Consider the following 24,728-nt stretch of genomic DNA (forward strand, 5'->3'; position numbering starts at 1 on the left):
CTCTCCGCCATGGCCGTGGCCCTAGGAAGTTAGGCTGGTCGCACCGCGGATCGCTACACGCGACTGAACTGCAAGTCTACCGATAAAACTCCCACACCGCGGATCTATATATGACACTGGATGCTTCCGTTCGCTACAGTAAATCGGCAAATCCAACGTTGGTGGAGACGAACGCTATCCTCTCCACCGCAGCAGCCTCTCCTCTCGCGTCGGCCTTATTTATTGATTTTGTTGAGATGCAGATCGAAATACCAGGAGATGCGGCCGCAGCATTTCATAGAAGAAACCTGGGAAGGTCGATGCGCCGTGTGGAGCATGCCCTTTTTCCAGACTCATTTAGCCCTGGAGCGGTGCGACTAGCCTTGGGCGGCAGCAGCTCCGGCCATTAATTATTTTCGCATACTAGAGCATGGGGAGTGAGAGGAGGGTGTGGTGCGGGGGCACTCACCGTCGAACCAATCGAGCTGCGGTGGCCGGGCTCCGGAGATTGACGAGCACGGCCTTCCTCTGCATGCATGTTCAAAAGCAGAGGAAGGAAAGGTGCATGCACGACCATATGATGCTACGGTCGCCGTCGTCCCCGAATATGATGCAGCTGGTCAGCGCAGGCAGCGCCGTCGGCGTGGCATGTGCTTTTCTAGGTCAGAGATCGCCGGGTCCGATCACAGGTCAGGCGGGCGGAGGGACGTAGGGCAGGCAGAAGCGGCGGCGGATTTTTTTTTTTTTTTTGCTTCCGATCTTAATGCGGAAGGAAGGAAGGAAGGGTGGTTTCCTCTGCATGATGTTTGTGCGCTCTGACTGAGGGAGGACGTGAAGCGCAAATTGCGGCCAGGAAAGGTGAGCGGGATGACGAAAATCCGGGCGCTCCATATGGTTTCGGCCGCGGGACGCGTTCGCAGCGAGCGGAGCGAAATCAATCGGACCAAGGATGCGATTGGAGCAGCTGGACGACGGCAGACGATGGCTTTTGGCAGGACGACGACCGCACGTGCGACGCGACGTACGAAGCCGCAACTCCTCAGTTGCCTTTGCCTTTCGCATCGCAATCTGGATCTGGAGCTGGATGGGGCGACGCGGCCCCGCCGCAAGCGACCGCCGCCACCGCGGCGGCGGCGGCTCCGTCCCCCTACCCCTCCTCGGGAGACGACGCCCATTATTTATTGTGGTAAGCCTCCATCTCCATCTCCTTCATCCTTGCTTTATCCCACCACGCCGGAAGGAAAAACTGGGGGTAGTAAGCGAATTCTATGCTGAAGAAAGCAACTGGGATTCGACTGCACAGAGGCCCCTTCCCCGCTTCCATTGACGAGTTAGGGATCGGAACTCGGGTGTTGCCCGGAATTAGGTGGAGGACCAAGGGCAGGATGGTGTTGTTGGTAGCGGATCTGAAGGGGACGATGCAGTGGTTAGGCGGCTGTGGCAGTTCCTTCAGGCTGAGGGGCCTCCATTTTTGTTTTTTGCTTTAATCAATCCTGCTTGTCTAAATTTGCTTGACTTTGTGTTCACAGTTAATGCTGCTGGCCTAACTTTGCTTGACTCGTGTCTTCACAATTAAGTGGTTGGGCAATCATGGGGTGATCTTGCTGCTGTTTGAGACTCCTACAGGCTTTGCGCTATTGAGTTATCATGGGATAGAACTCTTTCGCTCAGATGCCTTGGAGGTACTTAATTGCTTTGTTAATTGTTATTCCTTCGTTTAATTTTATTTTACCAATGTGCTTGCCTGCCTTTGTTGTCTTTGTCATCAGCCTAATTTTTCGGAGCCATCTCCTGCAGGATATCTGGGCACACTTTGCCGAGGAGTTTCTTATTTCAGTAATTATTGTTGAGGTACTGAAGTGTCACAAAACATCCTGACATGCTTGTCCTTGTTAATTTCTTTATTAGGTTGTCTTTCAAGAAGATTTTCAAGTTTTTGAGGAGAAGGCCAGTGCAATTACTCTTCAAACTGGTGTTAGTGATCAGCTCGCTGGAATGAACAAGGAGTGGCTTAACCCTGGCAGACACTTGCTGTTGGAAATGCTACTTATAAAACAATCATTGAAGCAAAGCTGGTCAGTGCACCATTGTTTGCTACTTTGATTTTATTATGCCTGTGAACAATTTTGGAACCAATTTTGTTGTGGATATTTTCAGGGAATATATTGCTTGTTTAATGATGCTAAGATCGAAGTGTTGTGGGGCCTGAAGAATCTCATGAAGAGTATGGTGCCTGATGAAAAATCAGACCTGACTGATGAGGACCGCCCACAGATGTGTCAAGGAATGAAAATGGTCCTGGATCGTCACAACATTTATGTTAAGCCAGAGATGGTAAGATCTTCCTTTCCTGAGCTTGAGATAAAATACTTTCAGCTTAGTGCTCCCTGTATGCTTTTCCACTTTCTAAGTTTGCACTTGGCCCTTGGGGGGCCGTCCATAACCTGTCACAGCTATTTTAGTAGGTGTTTGGTTGATAAATATAATTAGGTTCGCCACAACCACAAAGGCCTCTCGCCCACTGGCGGAGCCAGGGGGGTCGGTAGGGGCCATGCCCCCCCTAACACGCGAGAAAATTTCTGATTCCTTCGTGCAATACTGCAAAATAGTTACGTGCTTCAAGCCAAATAACGTCTGGCACTTAGTTAGGTTGATTTGCTCTTTAAGTGATCAAGCCTCGAGCATGCCTAGACTAAATCAATGTATAGCAGGAACCAAATATTCATTGCACATATACAGTTAGGAATGATAGTAAGCAATTGTTATTTCTAAATCTCAAAATCAGTTTATTTTGTCTTCTCAAGCACATATTGAATTTGTGTAACATGGGTAACGTAAATTATGTGTTAATTTTAAAAGTATGATCAAACCTAAAAATAAGACATCTGGTTCCTTTTACAAGAACATGGGGGATCTTTTTGATAAGCTAAGCTTTACTGATCTTAGAAGACTACATCAATCTTCAGTTTTGTGCACCATAATACGCACCTGAACTATGAGAAAGGCTCCTAAAGATAACACAAACAACAAATAGCACGTGCGCACAATCATTGCAAGATACAACCAGTCAATTCTCCCCGGAGTTGAGGAATCGATTTCCTTCCGAGACCACCAAATCGGTGTCTTTTAGTGCTAAACTTCCTTCTTTCCAATCCAATGCCACCATATCATCTAATCTTGACCGATTATAATCCACAAACTTAATAACTCGCAAACTATTTTTAGACATGTTACCCCACAATGATCTTGTCGCAATTGACGACATACAGAAATCCCGCAAAATCCATCTGAAGACGAGCATAATTCTTATGTGTAATTCCTTACTTTTTACCACGGAAAGTGTAGCATAGCTTTTTGGCGCCACATCGACCGAGGCGCGCCAACACTGCCCAGGAATCCTCACCTACCGTGATAAAACACCCCTCCAGCCCCTGAGTTTACCGTGTGGCTGCTCCGCGTCCATGCTGTTGTGCTCGCTGAGCTCTGTGACGGAAGTAGATGAGTGCCAAACAGCTTGACCAATCCTTGCAGGCAGAGAGAAGGAATTCCTTTATGTATTTTGGCTTGCCTTTGATTCCTTTTAGATGAGCAGATCCATGAGGTGTGGCACCAATTTATTTAATGGGTTGACCTGCTGCCCGCCAAAGAGCAGCATATGTCAATTTGATGCCTCTACCTCCCTGGGAAATATGTTGTAGCCTTTTTTTTTGTTTGACACCACTGTTAAGATTAATCTGGTGGTCATTTTGGTTAGATGTTGATAGTAAAATCTGACAATTCGAGGTATTGATTTTGATTAGATAGACTTTGTTTCTTGACTATATGCTGAACTGTGACTGAACTATTTCCTCTTCTATTTGTAGTGCTACTAGTTGCTAGGTATTTAAACATTGCTGTTTCTTTTAAGATATTCAAATATTGCTGTTTCCTTCTCATTTACTGACTCCATCTTATTTTTTAAAATGTATTCGCATTTTTTTATGGGTGAATGGAATGGGTGGTAGTCTTACCACCATGACAATCAATGCTCCTTGTATGTAGATTAATAGGCCTATAATTGAGATGACATGCTGTGTGTATGAATTCGACTTTTGTTTGAGGAGGAAACACATTGAAATCTTGCGCCGAGGTGGACGATCTCTTCTGAAGGTATCTAAAATCAATTGTGAACAGTGGAACTGTATGAAACTTGCAACTGCTCTTAAGTTGGTATGCTACCCTGAAGAAGGAATCGAGCTCGGTAACTCTCCAGAGGTAAATCTTCTAGTCTTCTCCCTGTGCATTTGTGAGTTGTGACTGTAACTTTTAAGTAATGGGCCAAAGTGTTCTTTTAGATGTTGTTAGTGGATGAGGCAAGAAAACTGAGAGGTGATGCACATCAATATGAAGGTGAATTTAAAAAATACACCTTTTTGACAATCTACAAAGAAGCTGTGTGGGCTTGTGATCTTAGGACTAAGGCCCTAAGATGCTTGCGTACCTTGGTCAAGGAGGCCATGCAGCTAAGTGCAGAAACGCGTGAGGGGGAACCAAACAGTTTGGTTGGAGATACGGGATTGAAGCTCCCACGCAGGTAATTTGATTTAGGTGGTTTAATGAACCTTGTGTTTGGCTATGTTTGTTATAGCAATTCAATGTGTACTGGCTTCTAGGCACTGATTTTTGGGCTAATTATATGCATTTGGCTCTGATTCTTGACCTACTTTGTTGAGCAATGGTCAGAGCACTGTTGCTGTTGCACCGCGGATCGTTAATAAAGCTGCTGCAAAGCTGAATTCGCAGATGGAGCCGGTGGAGGAGGCCAATCATGACGTGCATGTTCCTGGAGGCGAACCTGGCCTGATGGGAAGCTAGCTGCACACTATCGAGAAGAATTAAGAGTTCAGGCTTGGCCTGCTGTCTACGTTTCTGCATGTTTCTTTTCTGCTAACGTAGATCATCTAACTTTGCGCGTATCGGGAATGCCTACAGTGAGAGCTAGAAGAACTATGTAATGAACTCAATTATTTTATCCTGTTAAATAGTTATGGAATGAGGTTGTTGCTCTAAAAGCTACTGATTATGCTGGCAATTAAGAACGTTGTCTATTCGGCATGGAAGGGATCACAATCTGACTGCTGGAACACGTAGGATTTGAATGGCATTACGTTTGTAACATTTAGCTCTGTACCTACATCTGAATACAGTATTTTTGGCTGTAGGATCGTTGTGCATACGAGTCGAGTACTCGTATCGAGTTAACAGTCACGCTTTGTTCCGTTTATGTTTCAATCGTGTAGAAATAGTATGACGAGTGTCCAACACTTTGGATGCCCGTGTTCTACTAATAGGATAAAAGTGGAGGATTAACGAAGATCAGATTCCGTCAGGGTTTCAATCCATAGCCAAAATCGAGAAGAGACATTCTGATCTGTCATGTAAGAAGTTTGTACATTTCATTTGGAAAAAAGAAACAGAAGTACTATGCCATACTACTCAGTACCAGCTCGATAAGATTATTCAACGCAGTGCGTCGGCTTGTGCGCTGGTGCTGTGTTCGCGATTATTTGCATTATATTTGTTCAAGACCATTTTTTAATGTGCTAGCTGAACCTACTACTACTACGGCTATATTTTTCTTTTTGCGAGGATTACTTCCTCTATGTTCTTATAGTTAAAAAGTGGGCATACTTGAAAAGTTCAATGTAGTTAAAATGGCTAAACCTCAGTCATAATACTTGACGCCCTTGATCTTTGGAGGTCTCTGATGTGTAATTTTATATTTTTTATAAGAATACATATAGTTATAATATCTAATAGATAATTGAGACTCTGAAGTCTGAACCCCGAAGGTACTTTCCAAAACAAGTTTACACAATTCCTTTTACGTTTCCAAAACGGATATTTTGGAAACTAATGGTTGAAATTTTTGATTGGATCTCAGTCAAAGAAGGGGTATTTGTGAGTGGATGAAGTACTTACTGCCTTTATTTATTCTTCTTTTGCACTCACCCCTTGTTTGACGGCACAACATCCCCCAACATCATGTACTTAATAACTATCAGCATAAGTATATTTACTGCGCTGCCCCCCAGTTGACTAGCGAACATTATTATGGGACGAAGAGTGTTAATACAGGAATGGAGCGTGAGGTCTGCATGGCTGAGGATGAGATCGATCAACTGCTGTGGTGTTCCAGGTTCTTTTGACCTCGAAATTAGATACTCTGAAACCGACAGACACCTCTACTACGTGGCCACGCCAAGCTCACCTTCAAGGCTTTTCACCTGGCACCAAAATGTCTGCCACACTACTACACATGCATAAAAACAACCGTGACCGCCTCGGGAGAAACGGCCATCCTCGGCGTAACCCGCCGCAAACCGGGGGCCGCCGCCACGCCATGCGAGATCGCCGACGACCCGCCCCCTCCTCCTGTCGCTTCGCTCGATCTCCAGCAAACCAAGCGCTTGCGGATCGCGAGCAAAACTGTGGAGAAATCCGAGAGATCGCGTCGAAAACACACTACCCCATCCATGCCCGCACCGCACATCATTCCATCCTTTTGCTGCTCCGGCGCCGACCAAGCGCGTCATCGAGAAGAGGCAACGCACGCTCGATCGGCTCCTTCCATGTCCGTCACAAGGGTGGCCGCGTATGTACGCGGACCCCGCCCCCGGCGTCCCCCTCCGCCGCGCGCTCCTCTACGTCCTCCTCCTCCTAGGCTCCAACCTCGGAACCTTCCTCTTCGCCGGAGTTCCACGAGTTCGCGGGGCCGCACGCGCTGCCGTACGGGCGCAACCCGAACTGGGGCACGGCGGAGCTGCGCGCGGCCGCCGGCGGGCCACCCGTGCCTGGCGTTCCTGGGCCTGCTCGCGTCCTTCATTCCGTACCCCGTCAACGGCTCCTGCCCCGACGACGAGCTCCCCGCGCAGCGGCTCCGATCCTCCTCCGCGGCTGCGAGCCCCTGCCGCGCCGCCGGACCCGCCGCCGCTCCCGGCCGCGCTCTGGTCCACCCCGCCCGACCGCTCCGTCCACTGGTCCGCCTACGCCTGCAAGCCCTTCCGCTGCCTCGTCGACCGCATCCGTTCCCCGCGCTTCGACAACCGCAAGGACTGCTTCGACCTCGCCGGCCGGGAGCGCCGCCACTGGCACTCCACCGGCAAGAACATGAAGAAGAGCAGCCTGCTCGAGTTCTCCGTCGACGAGGTGCTCGCGTCGGCGTCCCCGCCGGTATAGTTTTCCATCCGGCCCGAGACCCGTGGGCCGGCCCATCGCCCGGCTTTTTGCCCGGCATGGGTCCGACTCGGAACGAGGTTAATCGGGCCCAGGCCAGCTTGGCACGAGTCTCGTGCCGTGCTTGGGCCGACCTCTCGGCACGCGGACTGGCTTGGCGCGGCGCGGCACGATTAAGGCCTCATCCCGCTCAGGCACGTGGGCCGGCCCGAGCACGCCTTGCTAGGCCCAGGAGCATGATGAGAGTCCACAACCAAAATTTCCTACACTCAGCCCATATATATATATATATATTATACTCATTTTTCCCTCTAAACCCTACCTCTCACCCTCCCAGTCCACCTCCAGTCCGGTAGTCGCCTCTCCTCCCTTCCCCGGCGGTGACGCGGCCGGCGCCAGCCCTCCTCCCTTCTGCCTGTGGCGGCCGTCCCTCCTCCCTTTCCCAGCGGTGTTACGGCCAACAGCATGCCCTCTTCCCTTCGGGCCCGGTGGCGTAGCGGGCGCATGGCTGCAACGCAGCGGCGCCCGCCCTCCCATCCCCACGCGACGGCTTGGCCGGCGTGGTCCGTCTTGCTTCCCCATGCGGTGCCACAACTGGAGTCCGACTGCCACCCTTCCGCACGCGGCGGTGCAGCGGGCCACTTTGCTTCCCTGCGCGGCGCATACAGGAGCGGCGACGCAGCTGTGCAAGAGCAGCGGCGCGGTTGACATGCCTACGTGGGCTAAACGGGCAGGCACGACGGGCCGGCCCAGCCCGGCATGATTAGCTAATCGGGTCTAATCGGGCTGGGCCTAATCAGGCCGGGCCAAGTCGGGCCCAGGCCGTGCCGTACCGGGTGGCCTGAATGGCCAACTATACCCGTCGGGTTCGATCCGGATTGAGATGAGGTGAGAGCGGAGAGCTGGGGGGATTGGAACTTGGAAGTATGCACGCCGCCTGTTGCTCTTGTCTGCTCTACTGCTGGAACCTGAGCAAGCAAGCAAAAGATCCTGCAAAAAATCGAGCGAAAATGTGTCTACGCACGTGGTCAAGTGTTTCTTCTTGTGGCGATTGCGAGACCTTGATTCGGAGAGCAGGTCGCGAGCATCAGATTGGGCCGGGACGGCCGGAGGGTCAATTTGGGCTCGGAATATGGCCCATCCTGGGTAGGTGGTGGGTTTGGTTTTGTGATTCCTTGTATTATCACGTGGGCCGGCCATTGGCCTAGGCGTAACAGTGTTTCCTATTTTCCAAATTTTAGGGTTTTCTAGTTTTGCATATGCATTCAGATATAAGCTATGTTTAGATATATAATAAAAATTATTTAGATATCGGTAATGTATGGAGGGAGTAAGCAGAGATCACTGATGCAATAGCATTAGCCGTAATCGTCTATAGACCAGCAGTGGTAGTTAATGTTAAAAATGTACAGGAAGTTCTGACAATTGTAGCAAGTAGCAAGCTGAGGGTGTGTTCGCTTCCTCCTCTCTAAAGTTTAGACCCGTCACATCAAAGAGAATCTTGCTATTTAGAAGTATTAAATAAAATCCGTTTATAAAACTTTTTCACAGATAGGTGCTAATTCGCGAGACAAATTTAATGAGCCTAATTAATCCATAATTTGCCACAGTGATGCTACAGTAATCATCTGCTAATCATGGACTAATATACCTCATTAGATTCGTCTCGCGAATTAGCCCTGGGATTCTGCAATTAGTTTTGTAATTAGATTTTATTTAATACTTCTAAATGATAAGATTTTTTTTGATGTGATATTCTTAAATTTTAGATTAAAAAACAAACACACCCTGAGGCCATGCGAGTGCTACGATGCCAGGGTTTGAGTTGTAATGTATAATTGGAAAAAAAATTTATAGCAACCTGCCCCGGCTCGAGACCGGTGACGCGACGAGGGCCCAGGACGAACAGCACGTAGAAAAAGGCGCAGGATCCTTTGCAGGCAACCAGGCACTAGGCTTCAGCCAATGGTCGTCGCCGTCGTCCGCCACCCGTCCGCCGGGCTCCACGTCTCACCGAGAGTCGGAGAGACCACCCACTGCTCCGGGCCTCCGGCTCCGGCTGGTCTTCGACAAACACTGGAGGAAGCCATCAGCCAACTAGCCATACGGATTGGCTCGTAGCGAGGCGTTTGCGGGCTCGCTGGCGGTTCAATCATTGCGTCGACCTGTCCGACGTCTGGATTCCGGAGAGCGGAGACCGGACGGAGGCGCCTCGGAACACGCGAAAAAAAGACGGGAGAAAGGACGAGAAAGCGAAAGGCGCGGGGCAGGCAGGGGCAGGGCACGGCACGGCAGGCAAAGACCGTGGACCGAGATCCCCTCCTGCCGCGCCACGCGCGAGCGCTGTGGCAGACACGCACCGGCGGCAACTAGAGCTCCACTGCTCCTCCCGTCCCTGCTCCTGCTCGCCGCTTCCAGTTTCCTCCGTCCTGCGCGAAGAGCAGGCGCAGCGACGCTCCGGCTTGGAGTGAGTAGGCCTTTGTGCCAATGGAGAATAACCGCCGGGTGGAGCAGAGCAGATTGCCCGTCGCCCGCCACCAGACTCCGGATTCCAGAGCACCATGTGTCAACCCTGCTCGGGGCGGCACGACGGGGGAGCTCAGCTCACTGGACACTGGCAAGCAGCAGCAAGCATCGGATGCCGCTGCTGCCCCGCCGCTGACACGTTCTAGTGGTACTAGCGTGCCGATGCCACGGCGCAGTGATGTAACCGGTCGGTCAGGTTTACGCCTGCTGGGCTGCTGGCTGCAGCAGCGGCCGGGCAGCGGCAGAGCCCGCGCGGCGCAGGACGGCAGCTCGGTGGCAGAGACGAGGGGGCGGCAGCAGGCGACCAGGCGAAAAGGCGCCCCGCGCGTGCTGCCCCGGCCGTCAGAGGCTGGCTGGTTGGCGTGGTCGAGGGCTTGAGGCGGAGGCGTGCCGTCCTGCAGCCGGCAGGGCGGGCGAGCGTGCTCTGCTCCTCCCCAGGGGTGCGGGTGCTGACGTGCTGTGGCTGCCGCGCGGGGCCCCGGGGCGGTGGGTGGGTGGGTGGGTGCGGGTTGGGTCGGGTCGCGCAACCAGCCAACCACCGCGGTGGGGGGCGCGGAGGACCGCGCGCAGGGGGGAGGGAGGTTGCGTCCGGCGGGGGCTAGCACCGAGCCCGTCGGGCGGTGGCGCGGTTTGTCCAGCCATCTGTTGACCCGGGCACGGCGGCACGGTGCGGCCCTGCCGACCTGGGGCACATGTGTCCCGTGCGCACGCGGTGCTGGGGGCTGCGCTGCGCTTCGCGGCGGGCGGTTCTTCGGCTCGCATGTCGCACCTCCGGCTAGGGGACGACGGACTGTTCCGTGTCTCCGGCGGTTTCGAGGATCTCAGCGCCCGAGCAACGGCGTGCTCGCGTCGGGGCGTCCACCCGATACCGACCGGGAGTGGCTGCTGTGGCTCCACGCCCTCGTGATTATCAAGTCTACTAGTTTATAGTAGGTTCTATAATTATGACATGTGAAATGAGATAATATTAAGAGTTGCAATCTAGCACGAGAATTAGAATTCGCCGATGGTGCACCTTTAGCTGTATCTCTTTCACAGCTACTGTATTAAACTCTTTAAACTTTAGCTAGGAGACATCCTTTCGGGGGGAAACTAGGAAATATGCAAAGGTCCCTTGTCATCTAAAATTGAAATGTTCAATGTGACATATAAGTTTGAGCAACTATTTTAACAAATGACTGAAGTGAGAATTTGATTCCACAAAACACCTTACCAAAAATGCTCATATTGCTTGTTACCTTCTTTGTCTTATGATTGTGCAAAGATCTTACTCTATATATGGATTCACCCTCTTTTCTGCCTCTTTTCTGCATGATTCGTTTAAAAATATATATATGTAGCTCACAAAAAAATGGCATAGACCCTCCTGTGATGTCGTAGTTTAATCTCCGCTAATGCAACGTGATGCAAGTTTTTTTGAGCTTTTTTACTATTAATGCTTGCACAATATCCTCTTGCAGTGTTTTGCTTCACATTTTGCATTATGATTTCTTTTTCCACATTACTTCTGGTGTTCTACTACGTAGCTCTTTTTAAAAATTAACTGCAGATGAGATTATGCAGACTCCTCTTAACTTTAAGAGTTCATCAGATAATGGAATCTACTTTAAGCATGTAACGTAACGCAAGCTATTTTAAATAATGTCGGGGCTTGCATAGTACAGGAAATGGAGAAAGGTAGCCGCAATGGTAAGGCAGAAGAGTTCGCTATTTAATCCTCTATCCATCGTCTTGACATTAGTTGTTAGTTTTTACATGTCGGTTATTCTTTTGTATAATTTTGTAGAGGTAACTTATCTTAGCCGTCCATAAATTATGTTGTATTCCATTCTCTATCCCACCGGGAATATCAAAGAGTAACTAAGCTTTGGAAATAACACCTGTATTTTCCATACTTTTACAAATTCAACTCTTAGCTAACTTTATCATTCAACAAGATACATATAGGATTATAGGTCGAACAAGCGAAGTAGCTATCTCGATTCCACATGGTGGAAAAATAGTTCATGGTGGAAAACTATCTCGATTCCAAGTTCGAAGGAAAAGATTATTGTTCGTCTCCTAAAATGATGGGATGCATCACGCAGCTACTTCACTCACCAAAATCCACTCCCAAGGATATTCTTCTCTCTCCCAAATTTTCCAACAGGTCCTCAAGATACCCAATCGTCAACACGAGAAAAACTAAGGCGGTCGACCGCAAAAACGCCCCTCGTCTATCCCCATCCGGACGGGAAACCGCAAGCCCAGCCAAGCCAGCGGAGGAAACCACAAAACCAAGGGCGAAGACGCCTGAACCACCGCGAGCCCCCACCCCACCACCCCCGAGAAACCGAAACGCGCCTCCGCTGGGAGGGAGATCCCCCCGTCCCCCCACCCATTTCAATTTTCAAAAGTTCGTGGAGGCGCCGCGCCGCCGCCGACGAGGAGAGAGAGAGAGAGAGAGAGAGAGAGAGAGAGAAGAGAGGATAGGAGAGGTCCCGCCCCCTCCTCATCCTCCTCCCCCCCTCCCCGAGCCCGATGTTGTCCGACCAGGAGCTGGCCCACTACGTGGAGTCCCTCGTCCGCCAGACCGCCGCGCGGGGCGGCGCCGGGATATCGGCGGACTCCGTGGTGCGCCAGCTCGGGGCGCAGCTCGGCGTCGACGTCTCCCCCAAGGCGCCGCTCATCCGCAGCGTCCTCGTCGCGCTCCTCGGCCCGGCGGCCGCCGCGCCGGACCCCGCCGCCGCCGCGCGGAAGGACCCCTTCGACCCCGCGGCCGGCGGCGGCGCCCGCGCCGAGGCCCCCGCGCAGCAGCTGCCCTTCTCCACCTCCGCCGCCGCCGCGGCGTCTTCGGCCTCCGCCCCGCCCCCCGCGCCGGCCGTTCCCCACTTCTTCCCGCAGCAGATGCAGTCCTACCTCTCCGCCTCGCAGCAGTACCAGCACCAGCAGCACCGCCCCGGCGCGCCTGCCTCGCCGTTCGACGTCGCCGCGTCGTACCGCTACGGGCACCAGCCCTTCCCGCAGGGGGACCAGGCGCAGCTGCAGAGGCTCGTCCAGCTACAGCAGCACCAGCAGCACCAGCAGATGGCCGCCGCGGCGGCGGCTGCCTCTGCAGCGGCAGCCACTCCGGGCGAGAGTCCCCGTGCGGCGGCGGCGGCGGCGCCAGCTGGCTCCAAGAAGGACAGGTGACACTTATCTTCATTCCCCCCTTCGAATTAGGGTTTGGAGTAGCTTCGTGCTCGTGCGGTTTCGTTTAGATGGAGTAGCTTCTACGCGAAGCTAAGCTCCTAAAATCTCTAGGGGCTGTGAGTTTTGTCCCCTTTTCAGAAATGTTTGGTGTATTGAAGTGGGATTAACTGTAAAAGCTTACATTTTTTTTGTTGTTGTGGTCACAGAGCCTCTGTATCGTGGTACGGATTCGGGATTGATTGTTTCTGGTGGACTGGAATATTTTTTCAGGATAGGAGTGATTAGTGGGGTGGGGTGGGGTGGGGTGGAAGGAACTTGTTTTCAAGAGCTCCAGTTGGTTCATTTGAGGAATTTTGTGGTGCCATGTCTACTTGTACTAGACATTTAATGTCCATGGTTCCAAGCTTAGGGGAGGGGATTGCATCTAGTGTACCTGTGAAATCCTTTGAATGCTCCCGTAGTCATGTCAACCATTCATGCAGAATTAAAGCCTCTGAGCTCGTTAGTGTAGCAATGGATTTCGCCTCCCCATCAAAATGTTTGCTTTTCAAGCAACCGGCTTCAAACGAAGAAGCTTACCTGTAACTGTCATTGTGCTTAACAAATGGGTTTGCACAGTTGGCTCTATGTTTAGGTACCTAGCTGGAACTAGAAAGGAACCTTTTTGTTTGCTATGTCTATTCAATTTAATGAAACTTATGACACTTTATTTGTACTAAAACCATACTACTCTTCAGCAAATATCAAACTGTCTGCATGTGAGAATGCTTGTGATAAATCTTGAAGGGCACTTCCCTCCCTTGAATAACAGGAGATATGGATATGTCACCTGTTCTCAATTGTCAGCTGTCATTTGCTGGTAACTTACTGTTCTTGTTGTGTCAATGTAGCAGTGCTAGTGCTGGAGCAAAACGAAGAGGTGGTCCAGGAGGATTAAACAAAGTCTGTGGTGTGTCTCCGGAGCTGCAAGCTATCGTTGGTGAACCAGCCATGGCTAGAACTGAGGTCCGTCTTTTTGGCCCATCTTTCTAATATCTTGTATAAATGTTACACCATGGCATAAAACCTGACATTGTTGTTAATCAATGCAGATTGTTAAGCAGCTTTGGGCATACATCCGCAAGAACAACTTGCAGGATCCTAACAATAAGAGAAAGATCATATGCAATGATGAGCTGCGATTAGTTTTTGAGACTGATAGCACTGACATGTTCAAGATGAATAAGCTTTTATCTAAGCATATACGTCCTCTTGAGACTACAAGTAAGTTTTTCTCCAGCCACACTGTAACTAAATTGTCACGAAATGGCCAATATTTTATTTATCGAACATGTGGTACAAATTCCTGCAGATGATTCGAAACGAGAGTCAAAGAAAATGAAGCCAGAGGGTGGTGAACCTATTTCTCCTGTTGAAACTGATGTTAAGCAGCTTTCCTTTGTCGTTTCTGATGCTCTCGCCGCCTTTTTTGGGACTGGAGAAAGAGAGATGCCTCATTCTGAGGCTGTTAAGCGTGTATGGGACCATATTAAAAGCAATAATCTAGAGGTTAGTGGATGATTACTATCGGAACTGTTATGCGCTACTGTTCATCTTTGAAATGTCGTGTGCAATATTAAACTTCTAGTTGGCATTGCAAGTAATTTTGTCCAGCCTTGGAAAACTATGGGTGAATGGAACTGTTTGTCTCTGTTTTATAGTACCAGAATATCCTTCCAGAAAAGAGGGCATAGATGTTATTTTGGAAAGTTAGATTATTATCTCCCTTTTAAGGAAATGTGAATGCATCAATATTAGTAACCGCAAAGTTCGTGCTTTAGACTGATGTTGTCATTCTTGAGAACTTCTATAATTCATGAAAATTTTCGTTAGTTGGACTGTTGGACACCCTGCTCGACAAATATATGTTTTTTATTAGGTAGATCTTGTGCATGCTATTTCTTACTTAGATTTGGGTTTGGTTGGTGGCATGGTGGTTGTTAGTTGAACAACTAGATCATATGGTTGTCTCTAGATACAAGTTGCTGAGTGTATATTCCCATGTGCTTTTTAATTTTTGAAGTTAAAGAACTGGTACACCGGGTTAGTACAATTTTCAATGTAGTATCACATTCTATATGAAGATCATTAAATTTTTTAGTATGCTAGTATGTGCAGGTTGCTTGTGTATGCAATTTGATTTATTGTCTACCCTTTTGACTTATGACAAGAGTGAAGCGTAAGCAAAGCATGTTCCATATAAGTCCCTCTTTTCCTTTAGTGTTTTCATACGTAATTGACTAGTCATGATTTTGCCACCTAAAGCTTTAGGAATGATAAATCTGAACAAAAGTACTAGGTGAATTATATTATTGGCTACCCCCCAGTCTGGAACCTCACTTTTTTCCTTGGTGTAATATAATGCATCCTTCCTTCTATTCACGTCTCTCCATTCTGTTTACCTTTTTCATTTTGCTGTCTAGGAGATGATCCGATATGCGAGAACATTGAAATTATGTGTTCTGGGCTGCTTACATATCTAGATGCAAAGCTTTTGTTACTGCTAGATATTTCTAGGAAGACATGCATTATGGTTGACTCATAGATGGTGAAGCTTTCCTGTGAGTTTTTTTTTATTAGAATGAGAGCTGGCTACTCTTTCTGTAAGGAAAATAAACTATGCTATGTGAATTGTCTCTGTTATATAATACATGTTTGCTGGTTCTCTTCCTGAGTACTTATTTCACTGTGATCTATTTTCTTAAAAAAAACAGATCAGGAATCCCTGTACAACCACTGGTTTCTGCAAAAGTACAAACAGCTTGGTCGCCTAATTGGTTTTCTTTTCTTGTTTTGTTACAGGATCCAGAGAATCCCACAGTGATACTCTGCGACTCAAAACTTAAAGAACTCTTTGGGTGTGAAAGTCTTACTGCTCATGGTGTCTCGGAGTTGGTTTCAGACCATCTTTTCAAGCAACCTGCCAAGATCTGACTGGTTAGTTATTTGACTTTCTCCTACACCCTAATAGCATCCTTATATGTATGGGGCCTTTCCCTGCCTAGTACTGCTGGAGAACATCCATCCTCTTGCCGTTGCTTGCTTTCAAATCCTGGTTTGCCCCGTTTTAAATATGTTAATAGTAATAGGAGTCTTATTGAAAGCAGTCAAATTGGTGCTGTAAAGTTGACTTACCAAATTTGATTATTTTATTCTTACTTTCCAGATTTCTTGCGTTAAGTCCTCTGACTGCTTATCGTACCAATTCTTTCATTCTGCAGCTTGGTATTAGCTTGTATATCTAATATGCTGATGCAGAAATGCGTGGTTGTTTAACTTTTGGCTGCAGACGAAACATCTTCTGGACTCTAGTTGGGCTAACATCCTGGTTAGTGGCCACTGATGAAACAACAGAAATCTGCTGAAAGTGTTTGTTATCTCTTTCTTATTGTTGGGCTGATTTACCTGTGAGAAACGGTGGGTAATCTCTTCACAGTAGCAAGGAATGGGAGTTGTTACATAGTCTAGTCTGAATGTCTGATGTCTGCTAAAGGGTCAGACGTAGTAGTGTATCTGACTTTCTAGTTTGTTAAAAGAAAGCAGCTGAAAGGACAGCCAGAGCTGATGTACTTTGCCTGATGTAAATTCAGCTACCGTAGGTGCGTTTTCTGGTAAGAAGTTGCTTTCTAGTTTGCTACCAGAAAGCCTCTTACAGTGCTAGTTGACTTGAGACACCTGTACCTCCAGTATTATGTTCCTGTAGGTGATACCTAACTTATACAGTTTAGATGGTTATTATCGGAATGTTCAGCTTTTGCCCCCCCTATTCATTCGTAATGCTTTTATCACATCCATCTTGTGCATGAGCAGTGGTTTGCATCCAACATGTGCTGCATTATGGTTGGCCATGTCCAGAATTTGGTGTTTCTGTTTCTGCTTGATGTGCTGATGATTTACAAGAAGGTTTTGGTAACTGTACAATAGTGGATAATCGTGCCTTGCTCTCCTGAACCTACAAGTTCTTGAACAAGGCGTAGAACAGGATCATGACCACCAGACTAATGATGACGCAGAAAATGATGGTGCTGGTCTTCTTCTCGTCAAGGGTACCTTCAGGCAGGACCTTGTTGACAATAGTCAAAATTACAGCGTCCAAATTCTGCAGTCACGACAGATAAATCTTGAGCTATTTAGCATTTTTACAAACAATCTGTTATCACTGCTACTACATTATTGGCAATGCTATTGCAGAATCTGTTATCTGTTTGTCATGCTTGCCTGCTGGATGATCCCAAGAATCCTCTGGAGGAGTGGCACGCAGGTCTTGTTAACTTGGCTGCAACATTAGGAATACAACTCGATTCAGTCAGTTCTTGATCCTTCTGCTACCCTAGTCCTGTCGCCTGGGCAAAGAATTTGTTCCTAACGTAAACCATGGTTTTTACTGGGCAATGTAGACGGTAAAACGCCAACAAACTTACCGAGGTTTTCAGCTAAACCAGGCGCTAGAATTGTTACCTGATGAGCAGGAGGCCCCTGTAGACGTGCGTGGTGGAGATGTTGCAGTCTAGGTCCCAGGGCAGCTTCTGCCCCTTCCACTCTGCAGAGGAAACGGTTCCAGATCTTCAGTTTCGTGGTCCAGTTCTGAAACTGTCAAACTGACGAAAAGTTTGTTTCGACAGACAGACCTAGAGACCATTTGATGCCCAGGTCGAAGCCCGCTTCGTCCGGCGACGGCTTGAGCACGAGCGACACGTGGTGCCGGACCAACAGCGCGTGGAGAAGCAGGAACATGTCCTGCCAAGAACGCCACGGGTCAGAACGCAGGATTGCAGGCATGCTACCGATGCAGGATTGTACAAGTTTTTAGCAATTGCTAGTTCGGATTTGTACTCTAGGATTAGTGCCGGTCGATATCTTTTAGTTCTTACCTTGCCCAGCTGGGAAACGTCAACGGACCGGAGGTTGCCGAGGAAGTAGAGGCACTCGTCGCCGACGAGCTCGAGCAGCTCCCTGACGCTCCGGTTCTGGATGGCCGAGTTCAGCTTCACCATCCTCATCACGGCCCGGAGCCCGTCGCCGCCTCCGCCGGCGCCGAACAGCCCTTTCGCGCGGAACTTGCCGGCGTTTCGTCCTCCTCTGCCCGTCGTCCTGACACGCGCCGGCATCGATCTGCCACCGCCGCCGGGGCCATCGTGATCTCCTGGGATGATCTTCGGACGGTACGCACGGCGCTGGTGATGAAGCGACGGGAGAGGAGGAAGAAGACGCGGCAGGGTCGAGTCCATGGGGTCAAAATCACAGGTCTGAATGTGGAATGGATGGATGGGTTGCAGACGTCTTATACGTGACCGAGCAGGTTTTGGAATTCCGGCGAGCCGGCGATGCCATAGAAGAACGTTCGGTTCACAAGGAAAGGATAGCATGCGATGGAAGAACGGCCTTGCAAGGATACATGCCTCCGATGTGTAACAAGCTCACGGATGGAAGGCTGGGTTGCCAAGGTAAGGAAGGAAGGATGCTCCCCGAGACGTGGCTTGGGCTCCATGCTCTACTATCGGTAACGTGCCTGCATCAGCTGTGCCCCTACTCGTTTTGAAGCTTGGGCAAGAGGCAGATTACTGCTTGATACTGTAGATTGGGTTTAAGCTATGTAGTTCTAAGATGGTTTTGTCACGGTTTTGTACCTGTTCCTCTTTTCGACACTTTCATTTTTCTTTATCACAGTTGTCCTTTCCACAGGAAAAGGTTGCTTGATTTGATGATTTGTCCCTCGCTATATTTATTGAGCTACCTCTTAATAAAATATATGATCAGAAAAATATTTGTTAAGTTAAAAGTAAATTTGTGAGTCACGTATTATTATCTAATATCTAAGCACAAATAAATATAAAAAATAAAAACATGATATTGCACCCCCCACCACACACACACAAATAAAATAAAAAGGGGAATATTGTAGATTCATCTAAATCAACCCACCGGCAAATACGATATATAGTTCAAATATGTTTGGGCTCACTCGATCGTTGACGGGTCTAGAGACTCAGGGTCCTTAGTGGACCCGCCTCCCACTGTCATTCGGACCAGCTCAGACACAACATCTGAAATGAACGCCCATCTTCATGGGCCGCGGCTTCGTCCAGGCTCACGATCCCGACTGACCGGCTGGTTAGAAAAAATATGGCTCGCATCCCCGACCTGGGGGATGATCGGAGACCAGATCCGTACTATGGTTCCGATTGAAGACTGCGGCCGGGCTCTACCTTACACGTGGCAACATCCCTAACCGGCTACCCGGTCGAGGAGCCATACCCTACGCACCAACGAGCCTCTGAGGCAGGTGCGGAGGATAAGGATGAGCTCCGGAGTCAACTTATCATACGGGGTCAACCACTCCCGTCACAGGGGTACAGTCCGCTCTGTTGCCACAACAGGAGGCACTATTCCACTTGCCCATCCTCGCGAAGGGCCGGGACGCAACGTCATCATAACATGGCGGATACGCTTCCGTCACAACAGAGTGACAAGGCGCGGCGCTAGGGACAGGGCGCGACTGCCATATCGTACCTATTGGCACGCGCTCACCCTCCGGCCGACGAAGTACGACGCACAGGGACGAGACGGGACAACCACTCCACGACGCAGGATTTGGACGATGGTCGATGAAGGACTCCAACTGACAAAATTGACAGACCCGACTGGCAGAGCTGACGACCTCAACCGACGGGGCTAGAAACTCTCTCTCTCCACCAACCGACAGAGTTTCCGTGTAAAGCTGACCCCTTGGGCTATAAAAGGGAGAGTCAGCCGCATAGGCAAACGACGGATCGGATATAAGATAAAACCAATTGGACCGAATCCCAGAGATTCACAACCCTCTCGAAAAACTTGTAACTCCCCAACTCTCACGAGCACCTGGACTCAAAGCAATACATCCGACTCACCCTACGTCCCCCTGACTGGACGTAGGGCACGATTGCCTGAACTAGTATAAATCTTGAGTTATTGTATGTGTCGGTACATACAGATAGGGGTACCTCCTGCTAGGGTGTCCAGGCCCTGGTACTTCTCATAATCCACGCTCCCCCTCGCCTCTGGGCCACGTGGCATACGGCCTCCGGGCCTGACTGCTGGGACCACGGTCTCCGGACCCTCCCCGAGCTCCGTGAGGTCCGGGGCCTTTGCACACCCACGTGGGCGGGAGAGCTCTCGGGTAACCCCTGCGGACCCGGCCTCCCCTGGGAGGTCCGGGGCCGCCACGTGTGATGGCCAGACCATCACAGGTCAGCCCGCTCCGGCCGGCCACGGGGGCCCCGGACCCCTCTTTCCCCCGGGAAGGGGTCCGGTGCCGCCATGTGCTGCCCGGCGGGAGGAGCGGGGCTGACCCCGCCGCGTGCCTGCGGCCGGAGGCCCCTTACGGGTCGCCTCTCCACCTACCAGCATTCAATGCGGTAGTGAGTTGGGCGCGCCAAGGTCAAAAGGTGCGGCCTGCCACTGACACACGAGGCAGGTAAGCTGACACCACGGTAAGCCCGCCTGATCTGAAGGCGGCGCGTCGTATCACCGCGCACAGTGCGCGGACTGTGTGCAGTCCCGTCACGGCGCTGCGCGTGTGATGATGGTCTGTAATAGGCGAGCTAAGGCTTGCGCTGTAACAGTGCGCATGGCACGAGTCAGCGCTGGCTCGCCCCCTGACTGGAGGTTCGATCCCAACAGTGACAACACGGCTTCACTGTTGGGCAACGCTGACACCGAACACTGTACAAGACAAGGCTGTACACGGCCGTATCCCGACTATGGATACGCACATCAACTCCCCGATCGAGAGGACTACGGAGAGGAGTTCGAGGAGATGACCTCCATATCTCTTGTAGAACAAGCTCCTGTTGGCCGGACCCACATGTCGGGGTCCCGCTCAGTGTAAGCATCCCCCTTGGACTATAAAGGGGAGGAAAAAACACTCACGCTAGACGTTCTAAGTTCCAGGTTGCATAAGCACAAGCTGTATGCTAGGCTTCATCCAGGCTTCTTCAACCAAAATAACACCAAAGTGGACGTAGGGTGTTACGCTTCGGCGGCCCGAACCACTCTAAATCTCTGTGGCCTTCCTGCGTTCATCTGTTCGCCGATCGAGCGCTCCTAAGTCTCCTCCAAACCCATCCTTAACTAGGATTAGGCGGGTGCTTTCCGCCACCCGGCTGGAGAATTCCTCCGACATTTGGCGCGCCAGGTAGGGGGAGGCACTTGGTTTGCGCTCAGTCGACCTTCGCGACTTCAATGGCGCAGGAAAATGGTCAGCATGACCTCCTGATCGGTGAAGAAGTGGCGTCGACAGCGCCACACGCCTCGCGCCGTCACGCCTCCAGGGTGGCTCCGCGTGCTGCTCCACCACGCGCAGCGGAGCGGGACTCCGTGGCCCAATCGGTGCTCCCACCGAGCGGGCCCCTCATGGCAGCCAAGGCGTTGCTCCGCAACCCCCCTGGCGAGGCGGCGTCGCCAGACGCGCACAGACAATGGCGTGACGACGTCGACCGCCTCCTCAACCTGGCACAGGCTTCCCCAGGCTCAGCGGGGGGGTCTGTATCCAGGCAGCGCCGTCGCCAGGGCGGCGCATCCGGTTCTGTGCACTCACCATCAGTAAGGAGTGCACGGACTGAGAACCTCCGGGCAGAGCTCAACCGCAGGCATGCGGGAGAGGATGCCAGGATCTCCATCGAGCGAGCACGCAACCGACGGCTCAACATTGAGGGTCGGGACCTTGCGCCCGAGCTCGATGCGGCTGCGGCCAGGCCGCAAGGACTAGCCCAGGCGCCGGTATCGGGCGTGGGCTGTGCAGCGCTCGCAGACCACCTTCGTGTGGTAGCTTGGCCATCCAAGTTTCGGCCTCACCTGCCGGAAAAATATGACGGGTCCTCCAACCCGTCAGAGTTCCTGCAGGTCTACATCACCGCCATCACGGCGGCTGGAGGTAACGAAGCCGTCATGGCAAGTTACTTTCATGTAGCCTTGACCGGGCCGGCCCGGACCTGGCTCATGAACCTTACCCCGGGATCCATCCAGTCCTGGGGTGAACTCTGCGCACAGTTCACGGCGAACTTCGCCAGTGCGTACCAGCAGCATGGCGTGGAGGCCCACCTCCACGCCGTGAGGCAACGACCCGGGGAAACCCTCCGGGCCTTCATCTCCCGCTTCACTAAGGTACGTGGAACCATCCCACGTATCTCCGATGCATCTATTATCACGGCTTTCCGACAGGGGGTCCGAGACGAGAAGATGCTAGAGAAGCTGGCGACCCACCAGGTGGAAGCCGTCACCACCCTGTTCGCTCTGGCGGACAAGTGCGCCCGGGCTGCAGAAGGCCGTGCATGGCACTCTGCAACCCAGGCGGGACCTGCTCAAACGAGTGGGCCCAGTGTCGCTGCGCCGGGCAGAGGCAAAAAGAAGAACAAGAAGAACCGTGGCTTCGACAAGTCACGGATCGGGGGTCCGGCCGTTGCGGCTGCAACGACCGGGGGCCAGAACTCCCGCGGCAAGCGCCCACGACAGCAGCGCACCGACCCCGGGTCGTGCCCTGTTCATCCTGGGGCTCGCCACAGCGCCGCTGAGTGCCGCGAGATCCAGAAGCTCGCGGAACGCCTCAGCAAGAGGCGTGACCAAGCCTCCAAGGAAGGCTCCTCCCCTCCGCGGCGGTCCGGCAAGGAGAAAGCCTCTGATGCCGACGCAGCTGCGACTGAGAGGGAGTTGGGGTATCAAACCCCGAATAAAGACCTCAAGGGACTGTTCCAGCAGTCCGATTCCGAGTCCGGCGGGGATGAGCGCCGCAAAAGCTGTACGTTATGTACGGTGGCAGTTCGGAGCTCGTCTCCCGACGGGACGTGAAGGCCCTTCGCCGGGAGGTCCTCTCGGTGAAACCAGGGGTGCCGAGGGCGGCGCCCCACCAGCGGTGGAAGGGCATCACCATCTCCTTTGGGCCATCCGACTGCCCAGAGAACATGGCGGGTGCAGGGGTGCTGCCGCTCATCACGGCACCCACCATCGCCAATGTACGCCTTCACCATGTGCTGATCGACGGAGGCGCCGGCCTCAATGTCATCAGCTATGCGGTGTTCAAGCACCTGCAGATCCCGGAGTCCAAGCTGGCTCCATCACGCCCATTCTCAGGGGTGGGCCCCGATCCCGTGTACCTAGTAGGGACCATCACCTTACCGGTTACATTCGGGACGGAGGACAATTTCCGTACCGAGAACGTGCAGTTCGAGGTCGCGGAAGTTAACCTCCCCTTCAACGCCATCATCGGCAGACCGGCCCTGTACCGGTTCATGGCCGTTGCCCACTACGGGTACCTGGTCCTAAAGATGCCCTCCCCGGCGGGCGTCCTCACCGTCCAAAGCGATCGGGCCGCCGCTGTTGTAGCGGTCGAAAAGCTCCATGCGCTGGCTACGGGGCTTGCCCCTGCAGCTGGCACCCAGGGGTCCGACCCCTCGACCTCACGAGCCAAGGCCCTGGCCAAAGCACCGAAGGTCCGTCCGTCTGACACGGACGATGTTCCTGTGAAGACCGTCCAGGTCGGAGCGGAGACCTCCCAGACCACCCGCATCGGTGGCAACCTGGGAGAGAAATAGGAAAGCGCGCTCATCGCCTTCCTCCGGGCAAATGTTGACGTGTTCGCTTGGGAACCGTCACAGATGCCCGGGATCCCTAGGGAGGTGATTGAGCATCATCTGAAGATCCACCCCGACGCCAGGCCGGTCCGTTAGAAGCCACGCAAGCAGTCCATCGAGCGGCAAAACTTCATCCGTGAAGAGGTCCGCAAGCTGCTGCAGGCTGGCTTCATCGAGGAGGTCTACCATCCTGTATGGTTGGCCAACCCGGTTGTAGTCCCAAAGGCCAACGGGAAGCTTCGGATGTGCATCGACTACACCAATCTAAACAAGGCATGTCCAAAAGACCCTTATCCACTTCCACGTATAGACCAGATTGTAGACTCCACCTCCGGGTGTGATTTGCTGTCCTTCATAGATGCCTATTCTGGTTTCCACCAAATCAAGATGGCTTGTGATGATAGGAAGCACACAGCTTTTGTAACAGTGGATGGTCTTTATTGTTATATAGTGATGCCTTATGGGTTGCTTAATGCTCTACCCACCTTTGCTCGAGCGATGAACATCACTCTAGGTGATATGGTTAGAGATATAGTCGAGATGTATGTTGATGACATCGTTGTCAAGACTAGAGAGTCGAATTCCCTCTTAGAAAACTTAGCTCAAGTCTTCGACAAGTTACGGGCGAGTTCCACCAAGCTTAACCCCGAGAAGTGCGTCTTCGGCGTATCGGCGGGAAGGCTCCTTGGTTTCCTGGTCTCCCACCGGGGGATCGAGGCCAACCCGGATAAGGTCCGGGCGATCGAGACAATGAGGCCTTCTGCACGCCTCAAAGATGTACAGAGGTTGGCGGGGTCCCTTGCAGCCCTCAGCCGTTTCATTTCGAGGCTGGCGGAGAGGGCGCTTCCCTTCTTCAAGTTGATGAGGGGGTCCGGCCCGTTTGTATGGACTGAAGAGGCAGAACGTGCCTTCCAAGAGATGAAGCAGTACCTTACCTCCTTGCCGGTCCTGGTCGCTCCGGACCCAGCTGAGACACTGTTTCTTTATCTTGCAGCAACGACCGAAGTGATCAGCATGGTGCTGGTCACCGAGAGGTCCGAGTTTCTCTCGCAGGGGGCCCCTGTGGACCCCCCTGCGGGAGAAGGAGGTCCGGCCTCCTCCACTCCAGCAACCGGCTCTGCTTCGGAGGGTCCGGCCGGGTTCCGACCCGGAGAAGCACTGAGCAGCTTGGGGGCCGAAGGGTCCCCAGCCCAA

General features: G+C 51.6%; 3 protein-coding genes across 11 annotated transcripts; 2 read left to right on the forward strand and 1 right to left on the reverse strand.

Moving 5' to 3' along the window:
* The first annotated feature begins 754 nt into the window (after positions 1 to 754).
* On the forward strand, positions 755 to 5,072 carry LOC112896272. 8 transcript variants are annotated; one of them, XR_003229410.1, is made up of 8 exons: positions 756 to 1,165; positions 1,283 to 1,405; positions 1,509 to 1,661; positions 1,888 to 2,054; positions 2,137 to 2,313; positions 4,021 to 4,233; positions 4,314 to 4,552; positions 4,762 to 5,067. XR_003229410.1 is itself a non-coding variant. In XM_025964196.1 (7 exons), the coding sequence occupies exons 4-7, from the start codon at positions 2,197 to 2,199 to the stop codon at positions 4,820 to 4,822; spliced, it is 630 nt and encodes a 209-aa protein (XP_025819981.1). In that variant the 5' UTR covers positions 764 to 1,165; positions 1,509 to 1,661; positions 1,888 to 2,054; positions 2,137 to 2,196; the 3' UTR covers positions 4,823 to 5,063. The 8 variants fall into 8 exon arrangements, 6 of the variants coding, with proteins under 6 accessions (XP_025819981.1, XP_025819980.1, XP_025819983.1 ...); XR_003229409.1 differs by having other exon boundaries at positions 755 to 1,165; positions 1,283 to 1,661; positions 4,762 to 5,068; XM_025964196.1 differs by lacking the exon at positions 1,283 to 1,405 and having other exon boundaries at positions 764 to 1,165; positions 4,762 to 5,063.
* A 6,886-nt stretch (positions 5,073 to 11,958) lies between these two features.
* Positions 11,959 to 16,689, forward strand: LOC112897927 (COPII coat assembly protein SEC16). 2 transcript variants are annotated; one of them, XM_025966330.1, is made up of 6 exons: positions 11,959 to 12,887; positions 13,782 to 13,896; positions 13,983 to 14,154; positions 14,243 to 14,439; positions 15,733 to 15,867; positions 16,220 to 16,689. In XM_025966330.1, exons 1-5 carry the CDS (start codon positions 12,241 to 12,243, stop codon positions 15,862 to 15,864), a joined length of 1,263 nt encoding a protein of 420 aa, XP_025822115.1. In that variant the 5' UTR covers positions 11,959 to 12,240; the 3' UTR covers positions 15,865 to 15,867; positions 16,220 to 16,689. The 2 variants fall into 2 exon arrangements, with proteins under 2 accessions (XP_025822115.1, XP_025822117.1); XM_025966332.1 differs by having other exon boundaries at positions 11,960 to 12,887; positions 13,785 to 13,896.
* Positions 16,690 to 16,743: 54 nt separating this feature from the next.
* On the reverse strand, positions 16,744 to 18,359 carry LOC112897928. Its single transcript, XM_025966333.1, has 5 exons — positions 17,802 to 18,359; positions 17,559 to 17,667; positions 17,389 to 17,470; positions 17,149 to 17,206; positions 16,744 to 17,029 (listed from the first exon to the last, which is right to left on the reverse strand). Exons 1-5 carry the CDS (start codon positions 18,294 to 18,296, stop codon positions 16,883 to 16,885), a joined length of 891 nt encoding a protein of 296 aa, XP_025822118.1. The 5' UTR covers positions 18,297 to 18,359; the 3' UTR covers positions 16,744 to 16,882.
* Between the last annotated feature and the right edge of the window lie 6,369 nt (positions 18,360 to 24,728).

Source organism: Panicum hallii, chromosome 6, assembly GCF_002211085.1.
Source record: "Panicum hallii strain FIL2 chromosome 6, PHallii_v3.1, whole genome shotgun sequence".
In the NCBI taxonomy this organism is placed as follows: Eukaryota; Viridiplantae; Streptophyta; class Magnoliopsida; order Poales; family Poaceae; genus Panicum; species Panicum hallii.